The 21,681-nt window shown below is 40.9% G+C and overlaps 1 protein-coding gene across 1 annotated transcript; it reads right to left on the reverse strand.

Annotated features, from left to right (window-relative positions):
• Positions 1 to 3,377: 3,377 nt before the first annotated feature.
• On the reverse strand, positions 3,378 to 12,682 carry UBE2J2 (ubiquitin conjugating enzyme E2 J2). The gene is made up of 7 exons (XM_068415022.1): positions 12,480 to 12,682; positions 10,569 to 10,699; positions 10,307 to 10,347; positions 9,356 to 9,458; positions 9,104 to 9,242; positions 8,675 to 8,755; positions 3,378 to 6,764 (listed from the first exon to the last, which is right to left on the reverse strand). The coding sequence occupies exons 2-7, from the start codon at positions 10,697 to 10,699 to the stop codon at positions 6,480 to 6,482; spliced, it is 780 nt and encodes a 259-aa protein (XP_068271123.1). The 5' UTR covers positions 12,480 to 12,682; the 3' UTR covers positions 3,378 to 6,479.
• Between the last annotated feature and the right edge of the window lie 8,999 nt (positions 12,683 to 21,681).

Consider the following 21,681-nt stretch of genomic DNA (forward strand, 5'->3'; position numbering starts at 1 on the left):
CTGGCAAAACCCTCCTCAGCTTTTGCTCTACCTCAGCAAATAAGTACTTCGTTCCTGAATGAGTTTCCATCAACTTCAAGAAAGGGGAAAAAAAAGAAAAAAAAGGAGGAGGGATCACATTCTAATGAGCTGTCAAGCCTATTCTCTTCACATTCCTATTAGACTCACTGATAAGTGGAGCTGGCCTGTGTGCCAGGCAGATTTAAATCAATGCCCGCTCCCTGCTCCCTCCCCTCAGCCCTGTTCAGTACCTCCCCTTCATTATCTCAGAGAAATCACCATTTTTCTGGGAAGTTTGTAAAACTTCACATGAGTGTTGTGGTAGAGCTAAAAATATGTGGCTTGGAATATGCACTCAGCATCGCACCACACACTGATACACCAGAACTCTTGCTTTATACTCCAGTTAGCTGTGTTCCACACAACATTTTCCCCTAGCTCTCATCAGAGGCTGGCTCAGTGCAGGCTTTCTGATTTCTTTCCAGGAGGGTGGGCTGTTTATTAAAAATAACAGAAAATCAAAGGTTGCACATCTCCTACAAGCATTTTATAAGGGAGATCTTGAAGTGCTTGGACAGTCTGCAAATCTTTGTCAGTTCCCCACCACCTAGAACAAATATTCCTATTCTTTCTACAAATATGGAGAGTAATGCAGAAATTTATCTGAGATTGTACCATAAGGAAGTCCAAGAATGACAAAAGGTTGAAGATCACATAATTTGAAGTCCCTTCTGCAGTCAGCAGGCAAGAGATTTGCTTTCTTTTAACAATCCCTTTACCATGCCTTCTGTAATCCAAGTAATAATGCCAGCACAGTTCTTCACTGGACTTTAAAGGCAGCCAGGGTGGATCAGGAGCAATAACTACTATCTATGGCTCAGGGAAACCAAGGCATGAACAATCCGAGTGCAAAACCAAGAAGCAGAATACAGGCTTTTCTTTTTTAAAGCATCTTTTGAGAGAAATGGAGTTTGGGAAAGAGAGTGAGAGTAAGAAGGGAAGTTACACAGAAGCTGAATAGTTAACAGCATATCACCCCTCCCCCAACTAGCTCACATTCCATCAAAACTACGTGGCAGACTTTATTTGTTAATAATATTTAACTTTCTTTGGCGCCTTCTCATACTTAAGCCTCTTTTTTCAGGTTAGTTGTAGACAAGCCATGAATTTGTAAAAGTGCACTTGATGACACATTAATAGGACCATCTGTCATATCGCAGCTAAACAGCTTGACAGATCCACACACCATGGCAAGAAATGACATTCAAGGCTGGAATGGGGCAATGGCTTTTTTGGTCTGCTGGTGCAGGCTGCATCTGTCTGCCTGCACTATCTCCTTTCCCATCCCAAAAGCCAAATCCTCAGATTTGGGGGAAATGAATCCTAATGACATTTGCAATCGCAAGGCAAAGTTACTTGATGGTCCAGTAGGACAAACTGACTGTAGCTAACTCCCAACTGTATATTTTTCTCTATGCTGGGCTGAAACAAGTGTCAGCACAGTTGTTACCTCTCCTCCAACCTTCAAGTCAGCATTTGTATTATCTGTAGAAAACTGCACACCTGGCTGCTGCTGTTCTCACATCCTAGATGCAGCAGTTCCAAAGCACTCAAGTCTTGCCAAAGCATGAATAACATTCAACCCCCATTTGCAAAAAAACAGGAATAGGCCAATGTGGCACTTAATAGCACAACAAACCAAGGATCTCAAAGCGCCTGAAAAGACAAATTTCTTCTCTGAGCTCAGCACCACTGCAGCAACAACAGGAATAGTTAAGAATGTAACAATACCAATTCTGCATGAGGAAAGTTTTGAAGCAGGGAAGATATTATAAGAAGCCACATTTACATTTCAAAATTGTGTGCAAGAAGCCAAATACAGTGTTTGCAAACACTGTAAGAAGCGTGTGTAAAGCTGGAAAGGAAACTGAATAGCCAGGCAAGAAACTTGTGATTTGACCTTTCAATCTCTACTTACGCAACTCGCCTTTTACTCAAGATAGACCTTACCTAACTATGCTAAGAATAATATCCAAAGGGCAAAAAGGCAGGATTTTGCCCATTGTAGATATATTGAACAACTCCTGTGCCTTGGTGCAGAGACAGGGATTTTTTTTAAGCCGATACAGAAGGCACATTACCATTCCCAGACACACACATCCACCTCTGCTTCATAGCAGATAAAGGTCTAGAGTACTCCTATGATAGATCCCTCAGGTTTAAATCTCAAGTTTCCAACACAAACTCAAGCTGTTCGTTGGGTTAATACACAGAAGCTGGATCCCACATGGGATCGCCACGCCATCTCGTGGCAAACCCACGGGAACAGCGAGGCGCTTGGCGAAGCAGGGACACCTTCGCCACCACTCAGAAGGTTTCTCTTGCAGCGGGCTCCTCGAAGCGACTGAGGTGTGGAATAACGTTGTTGGGGCAAAGCTTCTACCACTAATAAAAGGCTCCTAGTACACCCTAATAAATCATCCTCATTCATTGCCCTGAAAAGTCTTTTCAATAACATGAGATGTGAACGCTTCGAGTTCACGTTCGATAGCCTCCCTTGTGTGTGTGTGCACATAGCCAATTTTTCCACTGAAAACAGGTTTTTTGAGCTTTAAGTAGTAAGATCTGGCCTTTGCTGGGCAGCAAAAAAAGCATCATCTTGTATACTATTTGTCTTCCTGCAACTGAGTTACAATAGAAGCCACTAAATAGCAACAAACTATTAGCAGAAATCCTCACTTCCATCAAGTTATAAATTGCTACTAGAAATAGCTGGTTTCGATCCACACACACAACTGGAATGCTGGCCCAAAATCAATTTCTATAAGTCAAAAGTAAAGACAGCCTCTGAGTAACATTTCCTGCTTTACACAGAACTGAAGCTATCTATATATGTAGATAACTGAAGCTGACTAGGTATCACAGAACTAGCTAACCAGATGTTAAGGGAATAGTAGCAGAATGAAGCCAAACTATACTCAGAGTTAGTAGCAAGGTTCCAATCTTTTTTCTTCAGAGACATCATCACTGTTGGCAAAATCAGTGGAAGAGCATCTCAGAGTGGCTCCTACACGTCTCAGAGTGGGTTCTGAGAACAGGTACTGCATTACAATGACAGTTGTGACATTTATGCCATGATAGAAATAATACCTCTGTAAAAGAATTGCATTATCAGACAAAAGATGTAAAAGAAGTTACTACTTACAGGTCTTCCTGGAGGTGTTTTTACCACAGATGTAAGGGATACCAAACTAACTTGAGCAAAAAAAGGTGGGAGAGATGCTGTTTTGCCACAGTTTTTGTTTTCTAGTCCATATATATCCAGTTCAGATTTCTTGCCAGTGATTCCTTTCCCAAAAACAGTTCCACAGGAAGTATAAATTTTATCATGAATGTTTATTATGAACAAAGAACTTTACAATGCAGTCATTTCTACTCCTCAGTACATGCTTGAAGTAACTTCCGTGACCTTGAAATCTTAGGGGGAGAAAAGTTATGACTACACACAAATCCAGAATTTTAAAAATCAAGAGATCTTTAAAGGCGACCACTGAGATGTCTTCTGCTTCAAGCTGCAAGAACTCCCTACCATCTGTGTATAACAATCTTAGAGAAATCTATGAAATCGCAGCATGAAAGTGAAGGGCCAGACATTTGTTCCAATATCACACACTGAGGGACAGATTGTAGTTTTATTACATTAAGTAATGCACTGCTTCAGGGCATGACAGTATTTTTGCATGGCAAAGAATGGTTTACTCCATCTAATTTGGTAACAAAAAGATCAAATACTGCATACTATTATAAATGCTTTCAAAAACACAAGACAGTAGAACCTACACAAAAGGGAATAAATCTTCTGTTACCAAAGGCAAGGAGCAAGGAGATGTATCAAAATCTTGTACGCCACAGGTGCAAGGGTTCAGTCAGCTATTGCTCCTAGCTTTCAACAAATGGCACCTGAAACAACTGTCAAGTCCTTCTCTGAATCCAGGGTACTGAAGAGAAACTGCAATTGGAAGTTTTGTTTTTTAAATACAGCCAAACCTCAGAAAAAATGCAGCATGTCCAGGGTTTAACCAAAGATTTTTGTTTCCAATTGTGGCACTTACTAAAACCAAGAGACCATCTTCAAATGCTTGGGTGTAGCTTAAGGCCAACTTCTTGTCACAAAATAAAATGCTTTTTATTCAACATCTCTGGATTTCAATAGTTCTTTTACCTTGGTTAGGAACATTTCAGAAAAGATGCAAACACACCATTCCCAAGGTCTCCTTGCCTTTGTCTTCATTTATGTGGACAAAAGAACTTCCGTAAGATAAGATAAACATAGAGAACCAATTATAAGCTGCTGTCTGTAGGCGATGTCAATGGTAACAAAAGGCATTGCGAGAACACAAACATGTCTGAACAATTCTAAGATCTATGAGGCTGAACAGGCTCAGCTACAGGTCCATATGCTTTGCAAAAAAAAGAATCAGTCTAAGCCATCTTGAAAATCCTATCACTGCAGGAAAGACGTGACACTCCCCCTTCCCTTCCAGCACACACCCAGACCAACAGAACACAATCGTTTCTAGACAGATACAACTGGTGCTTCTCTTTTTACAAGAGTTGATTAAGCACATACAAGAGGTAAATTAAAAAATAGTTATAAATAAGATTTGGTAAAACCACAAAATTAAAAAAAGATCAAAGATTTATAAATACATTTTAAAATCCAGCCTTTTCCAAATTCCATCTCCACACATCCCATCTCCTTCCCTTCCTTACCTCAGTAAGAACTGCTTTAAGATTTCTTTAGTATAGAGCTGTTCTGATAGTTTTTATAATTCCTACCTATTGCAGAGAATTGGTCACATTTATGAATGCTCTAAGCTGCATGGCTCATGGGTTAACAACACATTTTTGCTTACAATTCAAGATACCAAGAAGCAGAGAGAACAAATCTGAAAGGGAAAATAAAATAGTTTCAAAAGAATTCTTAGATACATGAGGTAATATTTATTTGGGCTCTTCACAATAGTTAAAATAAGACTATGCAGTTAGGTGCAGAGCTGTTCACCCTGCTATCACCTTTGACAGTTTGTAGTACCATTAACAGCGAGTGTGTTCTTCCCCAGATGACTAGGCATCACTGTCAACTATGAAAGGCACAGTAAGTTTGCCTCTGATGAAACAAAGCATTTGAATAAAATTAAGCAGGGAGCAAAAACCAAGCAAACTCAGTTAAAAATGTAATTTCAGATTTTTGAACTACCCTAGGAGCTTTAGTGTTTATCCACAGTCCTGTAATCCTATGAACAATCATGGGTATTTCAGCCATCAATCATCTGAAGGGGACAGTGATGAGCTTACACCTAAAAGCAAAAAGCTTCTAGAATCTCAGATGAATTAGAAGGGTTTGGGGTTTGGCTTTTGGTGGTGGTTTTTTTTTTGTTTTACAAGTTTATGCAAATCTTCAAGTAAGCAAGCAGAACTAATCTTAAGGGTTTACTTCAGCTAGTGACACTTCAGATGAATTCAGTTGACTCTGAAGAAGCTGGTTTGTTATTCAGACTCATTTGTCTTTTTATCTTTACAAGGGCTAGGGTTACTGCATTGACCAAAGCCCAAGAAATCCAGAGAAGATTTTCTGAATACACAATCAACTCTCCATTGGTGTGTGCAGTTTTATTTTTTTTTTCCAACAGTGGCACCTTGTGATCAGAATTAAGTATTACAGCTTTCAAATATAACATCTCCCAAAATGGAAATAAGTGAACAAACCCAAAACAACACTGGATATGGGTATCCCCACTAAAGACTGATGCAAATGCTTTTTCTTGCTAATCATTCCTAAAGGTCACCCAAATAAAACCTTTGATTACATTGTGACAATTTAGACAACACATTTAACACACATGGTGTTATTTTCCCACTCATCTAATCACTACTGACTAGATAGGCAATGATGTTCATTCTATTTTAAAAATTAAACCACCAGTCTTCTGTAGCATCAATGTTCACATTAACCAAATCCTTACCAAGTCCACATGTAATCTCTACTCATTTCAAAATCTGTACAGGCTCTTCCCTAATGAAAATAAAATACGATATGCATAAATTGTGAAATTTTAAAAATTGTTCCATGAAGTAAAAAGCCTTATTTGCTCAAGATTTGCAAATTTCAAACAACAGATGGAGAACTGCTATAAAAATCAAAGCACTAGAAATGTTAGCGTCTCATCAATAATGCTTTGACTTGTGAACCACTACTAGACAGTAGTGAGGACAAGAGGATCTGCAAGCAGAACTTCTTTTAGTTTTCTGACTAATCAAAACTAGTTCATCTCCCAAACATAACCCATGAGCCAACCAATGTTTTACCTGCAACTTGGTAAAACAAATATTTATCCCAGTGTCAGAGTCAGATGCCCAAAAAGTCCCATTCATTCTGCAACTACCACTAATTTGGTCTTGGATTTCTTTTATTATCCTCATTCTTGCGCTATGCTTCTCAGTACATACTTGACTGTGTAGGCAAAGGCTGCAAAACCAACTATAACAAACAAGTTCGCCAAAGCTCCGCCTAGAAGTCCATGGTTACGGTTGGCCTGTTGGAGACCTGGATGATTGGCAGGTACCAATGGTACGTGCCCATTAAGAAGGGGTATTCCATTCTGACCGTAGTGTGCTTCCCCATCAGGGACAACATCTGGTAGAGGGAGGGTTGGAGGTCTGTTATTGAGCTCTTCTTGTGCTTTCTGGTTTTGTTTAATCTCCTGGAGAAAGAAAAAAAGAAAACTGAATAGCTGGAATTGAAAGTGGTGAAGCTATTGGGTGTTTTGAAAAGATTTCAGGACCCAAGTTCTTACATAACTTCAGAAAAAGGATATGGTACATGGTACTTCTTTATATTGTAGGTATTTTAAATTAAATTTATCGCACTACATACATTTGTACAGTCTCCCCAACTTCTTTCAAAGTGACCTACCTCAGTAGTGACACTAAGAACCATTTGGCCAAGTTTATTTTTAGTTCATTTGTACAACTTCTGAGAAGGCTTTTTTCAGAAATGAGAAATTCTTGCATCAAAAGTCTTCCATGTCCAGCTTGTTTTGAACACAAGACATTAAAAAAAATGAAGAAAGCAATCATAGAAGCTTGGAAGGATTAGGACTGTAAGTATTACATGTTAAAAATCTGCCTGTGCTTGGAACACAACAGCAGTTATCTATTATTGTCTTCAGAGTTTCCCAACGATTTAGGTACTGGCAAAACAGTACTGCAGAAAGTATTTCTGATTTGCTGCTATTCTTACTTCTGATAAGAAAATATAAACCTGAACTGAATGTTTTAATTGTATCTGAGTGAGGAAGAAAGGAAATGGCATTATTTTCCCAGAAGGCTGTCCCAAAAGGAGGCAAAGAGGGAGAATGGTTTGTAAACTAGAGCTCTGAATACCTGAAGTTTCACAAGCACTCACCACTCTGCCCAGAAAGGCCATTTCTGTCTCTGGACAATGTTTATTTCACCAGCTGGGCTCATATGTTTGTGACCTCAGGTTATCTCTAACAAAAACACATGTATCATGCTTAACAAAATAGCTAGAAAAAGGCTCTTTGGTATCTTTTCCCTACTCTTCTACAGTATATATTCTTTGCACAATAATTAAGGCTTGCAATTTGGTGAAACGTGTACAACCCAAAACAGTTTTCCTGACAAAATAAATTTTATGCCTAGAATTCCAAATTACAACGAGCATGAGCATTATAATATTGTAACTCCAGAGCCATGAAACAAGAGCCCGTAATGGAAAACTGTTCCCATTCACATGGTATATAGAAAATTAACTCTCAAACTCTCAACAGCAGGCTGAAAGAACAGAATTCCTACACTAAGGAGCTGCAGGAAAGAAGCCATCTTGAGACAGGAGTGAAGAAAGGAGCATCCTTCATTCGTAACAAATTTTAGAACCAAGTACCATCAGTGGAACTTGGCTACAGAATCAGAGGTCTGAATGAAGTGAGATACTTTTTTATTTTTTTTTCTCTTTCATTCTTAAGCCTGTGCCATCTATGTAACTGTTGTCTGGCTGAAGGGTAAGCATTTTCAGAATCTTACACAAAGCAAATTTCTGTATCCTTCAGCTGCTACCTATACACAACATAAACTGTGTATCAACACACCTACAGGGTTAGGGTTGTGCAAGGAAGATACATACCCTAAAAAAGGTATTACCCATTCTCAGAAGTTAACCAGAAAGAATGTAACAGTCTCTGATCTTAAAAAAGAATTAAGAAAAAAAAAATCCAGAATATTGATGGACCAAGTCCAGATATACAAAGATTAGTCCTATGCAAACTCAAGAAAACACAGTGTACAATTCTAAAACATTGGGACCGCAACCACGTCTGCTGCGTGTGCAGCTCAGTCAAGGCTACGATACCAACCCTAAATAGACATATTTGATTCTCTATACAACGGATCTTTGTGCAGCAGAAAAACAATTCCATTTCAAGATTCAAGTTTTTAATTCTTACGCATAGCAAAAGTGCCTTTTAAAAGGCTTCCAAGATTGACAAAAGTAGCTACTGTCTGGGAAAAGCCCCAAACAATCAGTGTACAGACCCACAGAGAGAAGTAGAAAAACTACAGAAAACCAAATTATTGCACAGACGAATTCCCTTACCTCCACCACTTCAGGAAAGAGCTCGCAGAAGACTTTATCTTTTAAATTAAATGCTAAGCTTTGTGCAGCAAGCTGTCTTTTCTGTGGAGGAAACAAAAATTATCAGCAGTCGCATATAAACAAAGTTATGTACTTAAATTCAACAGCTGATTATTTCCCACAAGAATGGTGCAAGCTACTAGCCAACTAGTTCCTAACATTTACAGCTTCATACTCATGAATATTATTCACTACAACAGACATTTCTAGACAGAAGTTATGTTCTCAATTCTTCATCTTACGGGATTAGAGTTCTGTACTAGTGTGCCTGCTTGGCAGACACTTCAAGAGGAAGGAAGGAAGTGGGAAGTCCTAACCCTACTGTTTACTACAAGGGATTTCAATATTCCCTAAGCTGACAAAAGGTCCATCACACAGTCTGGAGCTTACTGTGAACTCTGACGTCTCTATGCTGCCCAGTGTGGGGCCTTTTTCCACCATAAAACTAAGAAGGCCCGTCAAGATCGTTGAGACTGACCAAGCTGGATTCCATGTATCCGGGTGGAAATCAGTGATTGAAAGACACAACCTTCAAAAGGATAAGACAGGCAGTGCGTTTTATTTTTGCCATTAAAATTATTATCCATTATACATATTGCTAAAATGGTGTTAATTGCTTAAGTGTTAGAAGAAAATCCTTACCTTGTATTACACTTAAACCTTCCATTAGGTGTAATCATATAAATACTAGGAGGTTTAAAAGGAAATTCTCTGGGGAATATTAGTTTCCCATGATAATAGCCACCTGCGTTACATAAAGAGATGAATTACTTATTTTGCATTAAGATTAAGTCCTAAGCTGCAACTCAAAATGGGCCAAATAAAACCCTTTACTTGTCTCCTTCTCCCCCTCGCACTAAAGAGATCGAGCTCATCATCTTGTGCCCCTAAAACACAGGAATGATGATCCCCACCTGCAGCAGATTTACTGTGGAGGCAATTCTCTCACATGCATGTTACAAACAGTACTTGCTGTTGTCAAGTCCATAATACATTTAAGGAAAACCTGCCAAAGTGTATTTAACACAATACAAATGGGTTAGTTTTCCAGAAACAGAGTTAACTGCAAATCCAATCCTATGAAGAATCCAATTTCAAAAAGCATTTTGTGAGAGGCTCCAGAAGGCATGGTGAAATATGTGACTACAACAAATTAATAAGGCTTTTACATTCCTCACTTTCTCCAGAGAAATTCATAAAGAGAATATATGTCTCAGTTCACTGAGAACAGTGGTAACAAAATGGGATTTATTTTAAATTATCTTTGATTGTCACGTACTACCTAAAGTGAGTTATCTGCTCCAAGAGCTTTAGCAATTACTTAATAGGAAGTTATCTGTCTTCAGTTTAATCTAAGCGTGGTTTTTTTAGAATCCTTGGTAACAGAAAAATTACTAAGACAGTAATTACTAAGACACTACCTCTTTTCAACACCCTATCGCACAAGTCACGGACAGCTTTGACACTGCACTAACAGTTTTTAGAGCTGTTTACAGTAGTTACATTTTGCCCGTTCAAAGAGACATGCAATCACCCAGGCATGCCAATCACGACATAAAATACATGCAGCTTTTGCTACGTGCTAACTTTTACCTTCATAGGGAGTCATTTCAGGTCCCCGTACAACATAGTGCCTAAGACAAAGAAGGAAATGTAAACAGCATGAAAGCCATCACATGATCAGACATCAATTTCTCTAGAAAAATGAAGATCAGTAACTTCAGCAAAAGTTTCATACTCCACCTCCCAAAACCAAGATTCCCAAACAATCTGTAGGAGTGAGGGAGTCAGACTTGATGACCTGGAAAATCTTGTTCTCTCCACAAGTGCATGAACAGTTCATTCTAATTCTTACCATTCAAGGATATTAGATGGGAGGGGCTCTGCACAGATATAAGGCACTGGATCTTTCTTAATTCGAAGGTAGTCTTGTTTAAGTCTCTGTGTTGCTGTCGTTGGTGCTCTCTTATTACTGTTGTTGCTCATCTAGTTTTTAAAAAATATATATAAATACAATCTCAATACAATCTTAACAGACACAGAGCTACTATACTTCATTGAACACAGCTCCAGATTTTTGCAAAATCTACTTTAGAGTATTTTTTAAAAATTTAAATTATAATAACTTTTAAGTGGCAAGAACCATGCAAAATCTTAACCAACAAACGCACTCCCAAGAGACTCTGCATATTGATAAAATGGGAAAACACTCCTTCCAGAACACTGCTGTTTCAATACCAGTGAACTGCTATCATGACAACGTGCTGCACTATAGAACCCACTTCAGCTCTTAATAACCAGTCCCGTGTTTAGGCTGAACACACATCATTATGACACTATTTTAAAGGGCTTAATCTTTTTGAGTAATTAATATCCCTATTCAGTCTGAATATCTATTATGTAAATTTGCCCATGATTTAACTTTGTTTGGTGTTTCTACACATCCAGTTATTTGAAATAAATAACAAAAACCCACAATAACCTTATTACTGACTTTGAGGTGAAGGATTTTAAATTAAATCTGCTGCCCACTTGAGTCAGTTGAAATTACAGAAGAGAACTTCTGAGCCAGATTATTCTCTTCCAGATAAACAAAGACCTCATCTAAAACGAGACAAGTCGGTGTGAAGAAAGGAAATTCCATGCTGCTTACAAGACAAAGAAAGCATTAGCCCTTACAATGCACCTACAGAACACATACCAATTAACAACTGCTATTTAACTCACTTTCCCCGGAGAAACTGAACAAGTTACTTAGTTTTATACATGGAAATTCAAGCAGGAACAAAAAGGAAAGATTTTACAAGCGGCTTGTATAAAGAAGTAAGAAAATGCTTACAATATGATAGCAGCATTTGACACAAAAACTATGTTAAATGCCTAAAACCCTTTCTACTCCTTTACGTCAAACAGATAGGCAAGTACAATTTACTAAAGAATATTTAAACCACGAGCAACAGTTGTACATGGTCAAATATTCAAAGCCAAGTCAAAATAAATGCGGTTGTCAGAATTACTGTAAGTCACTGTTTGAAACATAAAGGACTTTTTCTTGAAGGAAGTCACATGTTTTTAAGTCACACCCTTTGAAATCGTAAAATTAATTTTTCTCTAAAGAAGTCAGCTTTGACTTTGAAACATAAATTAAAAAGATATGATTTAATCTAACACAATTATTTGTTCTGAAGTCTTGCAACAGCCCCCCTCACTATGGACTGCAAAAATACACTGAAATATTTTACAGCACTAAGTATAGCTATTGGAATTTTAACTCCCCTCAAAGACTTATCTGAAAGAACATATGTATTTTAAACACAGAAAGTAAAGAGCAACAATTTACAGAAGCTACGACCACAAAACGATTTTCCTCATCTGGACAATACAATTTCCCAGAAGCGAGAGAACAACCCGCCAGCCTTTAGACCGCCGAGCATCAGCAGCACGATGCGCCCCAGCGCTGCTCCCCGGCGGGACCAGGGAGCTAACGCAGGGCCCCGGCCCCCGCCCGCCCTGTGCAAAGGGAGCCAGCGCCTCTCGCTGCGTGACCCCGGCCCCGCCGGCGGCCGCTCCGGACCTGAGGAGACGGGCAGAACTGCAAGAACCGAGCAAGAGGACAACCGGGGAGCTCACGGCCTACAGCGAGCCGGCAGCCCGGCACGGGCCCCACCAAGCCGGGGACAGCAGAGGGAGGCAGCCAGACAGCCGAGGCCCCCACCGCTCCCTGAGCTCCCTCAGGGGCTCGCCCGCCGGCCCAGGCGCCACTCACCTCTCCCTGCTGGAGCAGGCCCCTCCACCGCCGGGACGCCCCACCTGCCCGCAGCCGGAGGCCAAGCGAAGAAAGGAAGGAGGGAGGAAGGGAGAAGGGAAGGGAGCACCACAAGAGCAAGCGGACAGGGCCGCGCCGCGACCCCCACGCCTCCCCGCTGCGGCGCGACCGCGGCTCCCAGCCAAGATGGCGGCCCGGCGAGGCGGGGCCAACGCGGCGCTGGCGTCTCCTTCCGGGAAGGACCCGCCCCGCTTCCGGGGCGCTCGTGCGTCACCCACAGTTCCGCTCACTTCCGCTTCCGGCAGCCACTATGGCGGTCCCAGGCTCTCGATTTACACATCTATGCGTAGCGCTCTAGGTGTGGAGCATAGCTGGTGTATTGTATTCATTAACTATAAGTTTATGTACTAGTTTAAGGGAAAGCGTGTAGAATCACAGACTGGTTTGGGTTGGAAGGGCCCTCAAAGCCCATCCAGTCCCAACCCCCTGCCATGGGCAGGGACACCTTCCACCAGACCAGGTTGCTCCAAGCCCCATCCAACCTGGCCTTGAACACTGCCAGGGAGGGGGCAGCCACAGCTTCTCTGGGCAGCCTGGGCCAGGGTCTCACCACCCTCACAGCAAAGAATTTCTTCCTAATATCTAAACAGACGCTCTTTCAGTTTAAAACCATTCCCCCTCGTCCTGTCACTACTTGCCCGTGTAAAAAGCCCCTCTCCTGCTTTCCTGTAGTCCCTTCACGTGCTGGAAGGCTGTTATAAGATGTACCTCTGTCGCTGGGCTAATGAGCTTCCTTCATTACCTCAGGTGAAGCGAAAAGGCACAAAAAAAAATGACTGAGTTGCCCAAAGAGTTTGCAACAGACTCATACGCAGGACTGCAATAAAGGCCAGAATTTTTGTTACTGTTCCAAAAGACGCAGGGATCTTCCATGGCAGTGGTTCCTGCGGTGACCACGGCTCCCCTCTGGGCCCGAGCACTTCTGCCCCGGTAGCCAACAGAGGGCAGCGGTAGCCCACAGGCTTGTTAAGCTCCGAGTTCTGCCTGCTGCCCAGTAGCATTGGCTGTTGTTGTCCAGACTTGCTCTCCCTGTCATGGGTTTGTGGAGGCTCATCAACAGCCAGAAGGAGAAAAAAAATGGCCAGTACCAAATTTGAAACCACATACGCGTTTTAAATTTCACTTTGTTTCTACAAACAGGATTACAAAATACTGTGTTCTCATAGAATATCTTACTCGAGCCTGTCCAGTTTTAGTATGTAGTTTTCATATATTTCCGAGGCACTGAGACAGGGTTGTTGGTGCAAAGTGACTGTTGTGTTAGATGCCAGAGAGAGCTACAGTTGTGCAGCAAACTGAGATTATGTTTGGACTTACAGAACCCCACTGAGAGATGTAACAATTTTTATTACCTAAGCTTCAAAATCAATTATTATTGTACTTCAAGATTAAAAGCACTGTATAAATACAAGGTATTATTAGAATGCTGTATTAGCCTACATGTATTTCACCTAATAAATTCCCTATGGCAACTCATGCAGTGTAATACATGCCTAGTTTTATACCCTTTGACCTGAGGACAATTACCTTTTTTTTTTTTCCCTCTGCCACACCACTTTGTCTTTTTTTATATTTACACTGGAGCTCCTACTAAGTCATCTAAGTCTAGAAATGTGAGAAACATGTGAACCTGGAGACTGTAATAAAGGCCCCAGAATGCTGACGGGATTCCAGAGCTCATATTTACACCTCTGTCATTCTCCTAATGTTCCCCAACCCCAAAGTATTTCATGCATAAGTGTGTTGTCATTAACATTCCGTTCATCTCTCTGGCATGTTATTCTCAACGCTAATGATAGCATAGAATGAGACTTCTCTCTCAGAGTAGTTTCTTTCCTCGCAGTTGTTTTCCAACATGCAAATGAATCACATTATAGAATTTCCTCACTCTGTAAAGTATCTTTGGTGTACTGCTATCATGTCTTGAAGGCATATTTTAAACCTGGGTTTGGGAAGTCACTCGAAGTTCCAAATGTATGTTCTTAAATCATTAAGCACACCAAATCGATAAGTACATACTGCTAAATTAACTTGGAAAGCGATTAACTCCAGGGCAGAGACAAGTGAGGCAGTTCACTGTCTCATAAGGGTTGGAGTTGTTTTTTTAATTTTATATAGGCCCCTCAGCAGGATCACATGGGTGGTTACAGGACATGAAAACATCTTTATGTGATTGTGAGCACAGACTTGCTGTATTATTATTTAAAAATACTTAGTGCTCTGACTTCTGCACTGCAGAAAATTTTCCTTTAATTATAATCGTACGAAAAGCATTGCAAATTTTCAAGTCAGATACAAGTAACAGGAACCAGAATTTCTTGTATTTGTTGTATTTGTGGGTGCCTTTGGGTAAGTCCTTTGCTTCAGTTTCTCCGTCAAATGAAAGCAGTACTTGCTGCACTACTCCACGCATGCAGTCAAATGAGTATTTTGAGGCTGACCTTGGTGGATGAAGAAATGCTTTGAGAAAGAAAACGCACCCCGAGGAGTGCAGTGAGGGTTAATTAGTGTTCACATGTACTGAAGTGTAATCTTGTCCAGTAAATGTGGCAATGCTGTGGCTGCTGAGCATCTCTAGATTGTCCAGAAAGACAGAGAATGCTTGGAAGAACAGCGGCGCCTCAAGGCTGCTCAGGACTGAGGATGCTGATGAAATGGAAAGTTCTTGTATCCCAGAAAGATGTTTGATATATCCTTAGGGAAGCAATTTCCCCAAATCCTGTTACCAACAGCCATGTTACAGTGGGATCAGGAGAGGACCTAACTGCAGAACTTATATGTACTCAAGGGGCAGTTTTTTCTTTAGTTACCTCATGGGTTGACCACTGAACCCATTGATGCTTCAGATAACCAAGATAAGTCTCTCAGCTTGAGCAGTGAAAAAAACAGGAATCTTCTGCCCTGAATACAACCAAGATTCAGAACAAGCAAAAGCCACCAGGATCAGTAAAGAAAGAGGCTTGGGAGTGTTATACCCAAGTAGGAGAGACGTGGGTGGAGATTACTAAGCACAGTAAAGGTGAGGGTGGGGTTGGACAGAGGGGCAAGAAGGTGGGATGGAACGCAGAAGCAGAGAACACATGGGGAAAAATACTCAAGGGCTTGGGAGCAAAGGGGACTGTGACAACCTTGATCTGAATGGGCTGGAAGAAGTCAGGCATGGGCTGAACCCTTGCAAAGCTATGGGGAGGGAAAGAACGAATCTTTAGGATGTTGTTAAGGAAGATGTAGCAGCTGAACAGTCACCTTGAAGAATTCATCCCATGAGTAACAGGTGATTTATCTCAGGAAGCCAGAGACATCTTCTCTTACTGAGCAAGGCAGCACCATTTGTTAGCGTGGCTATTGTCAGTGCTTGCCAAGACAAGGGACACTTGCAAGGAGCTCAGTGATGCTGGTGAAGCCATTTGTCATTTATGCTGGGTAAAATGTGTGTTCCAGACACCATTATCTGAAAGGCCTTAGATAGGATTTTGGCTTTGTACTGTGTTCAAGCATTAATAAATGTTGCTGAACTGTATTTACTCTTAACTTTTTGAAGTGTGTTTCTTCATTTGGGGAGAATGCAAAACTTTTACGAGTTGTGGGGTTTTTTTGGTTTTTTGGGAAGCACTTTCCACAAAAGAAATTTGGAATTCTGAACCTTATTAAAGACAGAAGGATATTTGCTGTTCAGTCTGTAGTGAATCTCCATCACTGACGTCTGAATGTGCTGCAATTGTAACTACCTGTGTGCAGATGAGAACGGTGACACTGAGAAATCAAATCACTGTCCCAGGGTCATGTTTGTAACAAAGCACTAACTGCTCACATGTTTTCCACTGTCTGAGCCTGCATTCAAACCAAGAGATACCCTTGACCAATAATCCTTCAGAGATCTTTTTATAAGAGTACAGGACATTAATGCTAATGTTTTGGCCAGATTTAGTTCAACTAATTACTTCCTGCCTTCCTGAATTCCTTTCCAATGTCAAGTGCATAGAAGATGCATCATTTCCAGGTCTAACCTATAAGCAATTTGCATTAAAACATCTTGCTGCTTTCTCATCTAAAAGTCGTGCATCTTGTTTCATAGTATTACGGAAGTATAGTATATTATTATCTGGTAAAACTACATTATTGTGTAGAATTCCCCCAACCCTTTAATTCCCTGGGAAACTGATCCTCATCTTTTTTTTTTTTAATAGAAACTGATAACTTTTTCATAATTATCTTCAACATGGGTGATTATCTTGAGTTTCAGAGAAGGGCAATGATGGTTCCTGGGGCTCACTGATTCATTGTTGATCACGAGGAAATAATTCCATTGTTTTGAAGCTCCATTTTTCTTCTTGTATAAAGAAAGGATAATATTATTTATCTAGCTTTACTGGAAGCATGCACGCTTAATCATTTGGTGAGTGTCACCTATTTTGAGCTCTCTGGAGTAAAGGTTCCACATCAGCAAGTGCCAAACATGAATCATAATCTTTGTTTTCCATAATCACTGCTGTTATGATAATGATCAATGTTGTTCATTTACAGGGCAGATTAATATTTCCAGGCATCATACTTGTGATTTAACTTCATTTTCTGCTGAGTAGGAGAGGCAGCAGGCGATCAGACAGCCTTAGGTGACCCAAATAAAATGACAGGCAATTTAACCTAAGCACTGATAAATCCCTGATAAACTTGCTGAAACCAGGGCTTTTTTTCCCTTTGATTTCCTCTCCTGCCTGCCTAAGGTCAGGCATGACCTCCTTTATGATGATTGACAAGGAGATAATATTGCTTAGAAAATAATTCTGGCATGTTTCTGAGTCAGAGGAAAGCTCAGTCCTCCTCTTTATTTATTCTACCGGTACTAGGAAAGGAGCTCCATGACCAGGCCCCAGTTCCCATTTACCTCTCCGTCCTGTGCCTCCCAGACAATAATTGGTACACGGCCGTTAGTGGCCTTCTCATGACATCACCTTAAGATGCACAGACACATAGTATGACATACCAGTTTCTCCTTGCTGTTCATCACTTTCACTCAGAGCCTTTCACTGCTTCCGCATTTGTATTTAGTATTTCACATTTGTATGATTACATTGCTCTTTATATCCAAAGTACACCATGCCTAGTATTAGAATGTTATTAAGCTATTACCTTGCAAGGTGGATGTGTGCCTTCAAAAGCCTTTATAATGGCTGTGGTTTCGTTACTGCTGAACTTCCTTTAAAGCCAGGTAATCTCTACACAGATCTCTGTAGATAATCATTCTTCACAGAGATCATTTGCAATTTCATAGCAAGTTTTTGTGTCTAATATTTTTTCTTACTTGTTTAAAATATTTAGTCCTACAGGAAGATCCTGGCTGAGCTGACCAGTGGTTTGTTTTCCTCTGGTTGGACAAAAAATGAGAATAGGTTGCTTTGCTAAATTTCTTTGACAAATATGCCGCTGCCTTGACCTAGAAGAATTGTCTCCTGTGCTAACAGGAGGAATTAAGCTTTTCAATGATAAAATGTTTATAGAGCTTACTAAGGAACACAGAGTACCTGCTAAACTTAGCCTGAGTTGTAAATCCTTGCTCTCCCACTCCACCTTCTGATCTGTTTTTTCCTTTATGCCCATGAAGAGAAACGGGCATGCACTGAATGCCACCAGAATGGTTGGAGCAGATGCATGTAGAAGCACGTGCAGCCTTTTACAGCCAGATTCTGATCAGTTCAGGTGTAGATAAACAGTTCACTTCTTGATGCAAGCTTTGGGAGATGCTGCAGCCTTGCAGGAAGACATATCTTTGAAGAGGAGGAAAGCCTTTTGGAACTATTGGTACAAATAAGGTTTAGAGTTTATGTCTGCCAGCATAGTCTTTGGCCAACTTAATAATAAATATAGGCCAGACAGATATTTGGAAATAATTGTAGCTCTACCATTGTATTTAATTCTTAGTGCACAGATGTGTGTGGTATAGAGTATTCTTTGACAAAGACCTAACCTAGCTGCAGTGGTGCAGCAGGGCATGGGGAAGCAGGGAATGTCTCAAACAGAGTTTCACAGGGAACTGGTGCTCATCTATCCAGCCAAAGTCAACGTTCAGGTTTTTAATGGAATAGAATATGAAGCTGATGTTTGCTGCCCAAACCTGCTGGAAGACTCCAGTCAAAAATGCCAGGGATGATGAGGAAAACCAGAGTATTTTATGTTAAGACTCTTTTCAAAATTAAGTAATACAAAATGCATTGCTTGCATTGAGGCCTAACTGCCAGTCCTTGTGTGACGAGTGAATGCATTCTCTCAAAGAGAATTTCAGGAAAAATATCAAGTAAAGGATCTAAGCCCTCATGATGTACATTCACTTCTGGAGGCGTACTAAATGGCCTGCATGGCAAATGCAAATTACAAGTGTTCTTGATCTATAGACCTCTTTATGACAAACGGGTCTAGAAGTGAAAATAATCTGCAGATCTTATCCTCTCCTGCCGATGAAGTGATGAGAAAGTCTATTATGTTAAGCAACGGGCAAGGAGCTCGCTTTATGAGGCTGAAAGCTAAAGGCTGAAATATATGGGATCTGATGTAGGCAGCACCCCTTGCACATCGTTGGAAAGTATCTTCAGGATTGTTAAATGCACAGAGAATTCTGTCACCTGTTTGTCTAATACGGGAGTAAGTACTGATCATCTTAAAATATCAAATGAGATCTAGGAATATCTCTTAAAAACATATTTTTAAATACTGTAGCATGACTACAACCCATCCTGTGGCAATTAACAAGCAGTATCAAAGCAATAGTCATCATCATGCTTACATGGCAGCTTACATCACCAAAGCTTTGTACAAACACCAATTAACCCTCTCAGCAATGCTGCAAAGTGTCATTATGTCTATTTCAGAGATGAAGCAACAGAGAGAGAGAGGCAGAAAGATTTGCCCAAGATTGCACAGCAGAGAAGAGAGAAGTTCAAGAGTTTAAGGCTTTCAAGTTGGTATTTCTTTGTCCATGTTGTAGCAGACTCTACCCTTGTCTGTGGGTGGACTTTTTGTATTTATTGCCATTGCTTTTGCAGTTCTGGTGGACAGGGAAAATTCAATATCTTCTTGTTGCATTTGTTTTTCATTTTGGTTGGGGTTTTCTTTGCTTGTTTGAAATGTGCTAGAGCCTGGACAAAATCTCCTTGGCAAGCAGGGACCCGCCAGCAAATAGGACGTAGAATTTGAACAAACAGTTGTGAAGAGTTTGGAGACTCCTGCCTTAATTTGGGCTTTATATGGTGCTGATGGGGTAAATTTGGTGAGATCACATCACTACAAACCATTCCTGGTCTAACTTTTGGGGGTTGCTTGGGGACTTCTGTGGAGGGTTTCTGTTGGTGCTGAACAGACAGGTCAGACCAGGAATATTTGTGCTGTTCAGGTAGACTATTCACACCACATTACTCATGGTGAGGTATGGGTCATGGAAGTCACATGGCAGCGTTTCTACTCTTTGATTGGCTAGTAAAGCTTTCCTGGGCATAAAAAAAAATGAAAAACAAGTGATTAATAGCGAATCTTAGGGCTTACCAGCTAACTACTCTGCTTTCCATGTGAATAAGCACACCCCAAACATCAGAGCAAAGAGACCCAGAGCACAGAGACATTCATGGGTCTCCCAGATAATCTTCTACAAGTTTGAAGGAATCAAAAATAAGTCATCTATGCAATCCTTACATCGGCCTAGCGTTTTGGATTGCCTTTGGCATCATTCAAAGGTTACAAAATTATCTGTTTTTTAAAGCCAAGTCTTCTCTTCAGCCACAATGCTTCCCTGAGGGTTTACCTGCATTCAGAAGGTTATTACTATGTGTTTTACAGTTTTAAGCACTGGTAGCCTGCATAGAGCTGTTTGTATGTTTGCCGTTGGGGCATCGGGTCCATGACTTTGCAATCACCAACTCAGGCATGGATAGAGCTGTTCTATGAGAAGGTGAAGGAATCCTTCAGAGGTTGCTGATGGAAAATACAGTATTGCACCTGCATTTAACGCAAAAAAACATCCATCTAAAGAGGTATGACAGCTGACACAGCCACTTATGTAATAGCTAGTTTCAGTCACTGATTTGCTAATGACTGTTTTGCCCTTGCGCAGTTTGTTCCCGGTTTCTTCATTCCCCTCCTTCCTAGTTGCCATACTGTAGTACCTCTTCCTCTTGTTGACATCTGTTCTCGTTCCCAATAGGAAAGCCTGAAGTCACTGGATTGATTAACCCCAGTGAATTGCTACCAAGCATTGCATTGCAATCTCTCTCCTGGGTACCAAGAGGAGTAGGGATCACCAGGAGATATCTGCTTGCCTATTGCCAGAAGACAGGAGCCAAACATACTAACTACCACTTGCTCCAGGACCTTGGACAACTGTTTGGGGAGATTTGGGCTTCATTTATAGTGGAATTATGGTATCTGTGATTCCAGGATGGTTGCATCTTGCATGTCCACAGAACAAGAAGCTTTTACTGATGTTTTCCAACCTCTGTCAGCCCTAATTGCATCAGCATTCCTACAGATACTGTGCCTGAGATGGAGTAGGATTAAAAAAAAAAAAAAAAACTCCACCAGCAAGCAGGATTTCACCAGCCTGTGAACCTTTGAAACTGGCTGAGGGGTTGACAGGTCTGAAGAGGTGGAACAACATCTATGAAGGCCTGTGACTAAAGAAACAAGAACAGAGAACAGGAAGAGAAACGAAAAAGCAGGTGTTATCCCAGAGGGATGACAGGAGCAGCTACAGACACCTTACTCAGACAGGTGAGTGAGTGGAAATGAATGCTTGGTCATACTGGAAGCAAGCAGGATTTTGCTACTGAGGTGGCATTTTTAACCCTATGCGCCTCTGGTGGAGGCTTAATGAAAAGCAGGGGTTACGTGGGGCCTCTGCGTAACAAGGGGTGTAATTAAGGAGTATTTAAATGGCTGGTGACTAGCAGAGTATGCATGTGCTCATTGCTGTGATTTCTGGGTTTTGTAAGGATGTGCCAGCTAGCTTTAGCCTTGCTAACTCAGGCACTGCTGGTGATAAATCCAAAGCACTGGGGAGCTCAGCACAAGTTAGGGAGTGTTTACCTACTCCCTTGAGCAGGTTTGGCAGCCTTTGCTTAGATGCAAACCAGTGCAGAAGAGACAGGGAGGTACAGCA

The sequence above is a fragment of the Nyctibius grandis genome, chromosome 17, assembly GCF_013368605.1.
Source record: "Nyctibius grandis isolate bNycGra1 chromosome 17, bNycGra1.pri, whole genome shotgun sequence".
Lineage (NCBI taxonomy): Eukaryota > Metazoa > Chordata > Aves > Nyctibiiformes > Nyctibiidae > Nyctibius > Nyctibius grandis.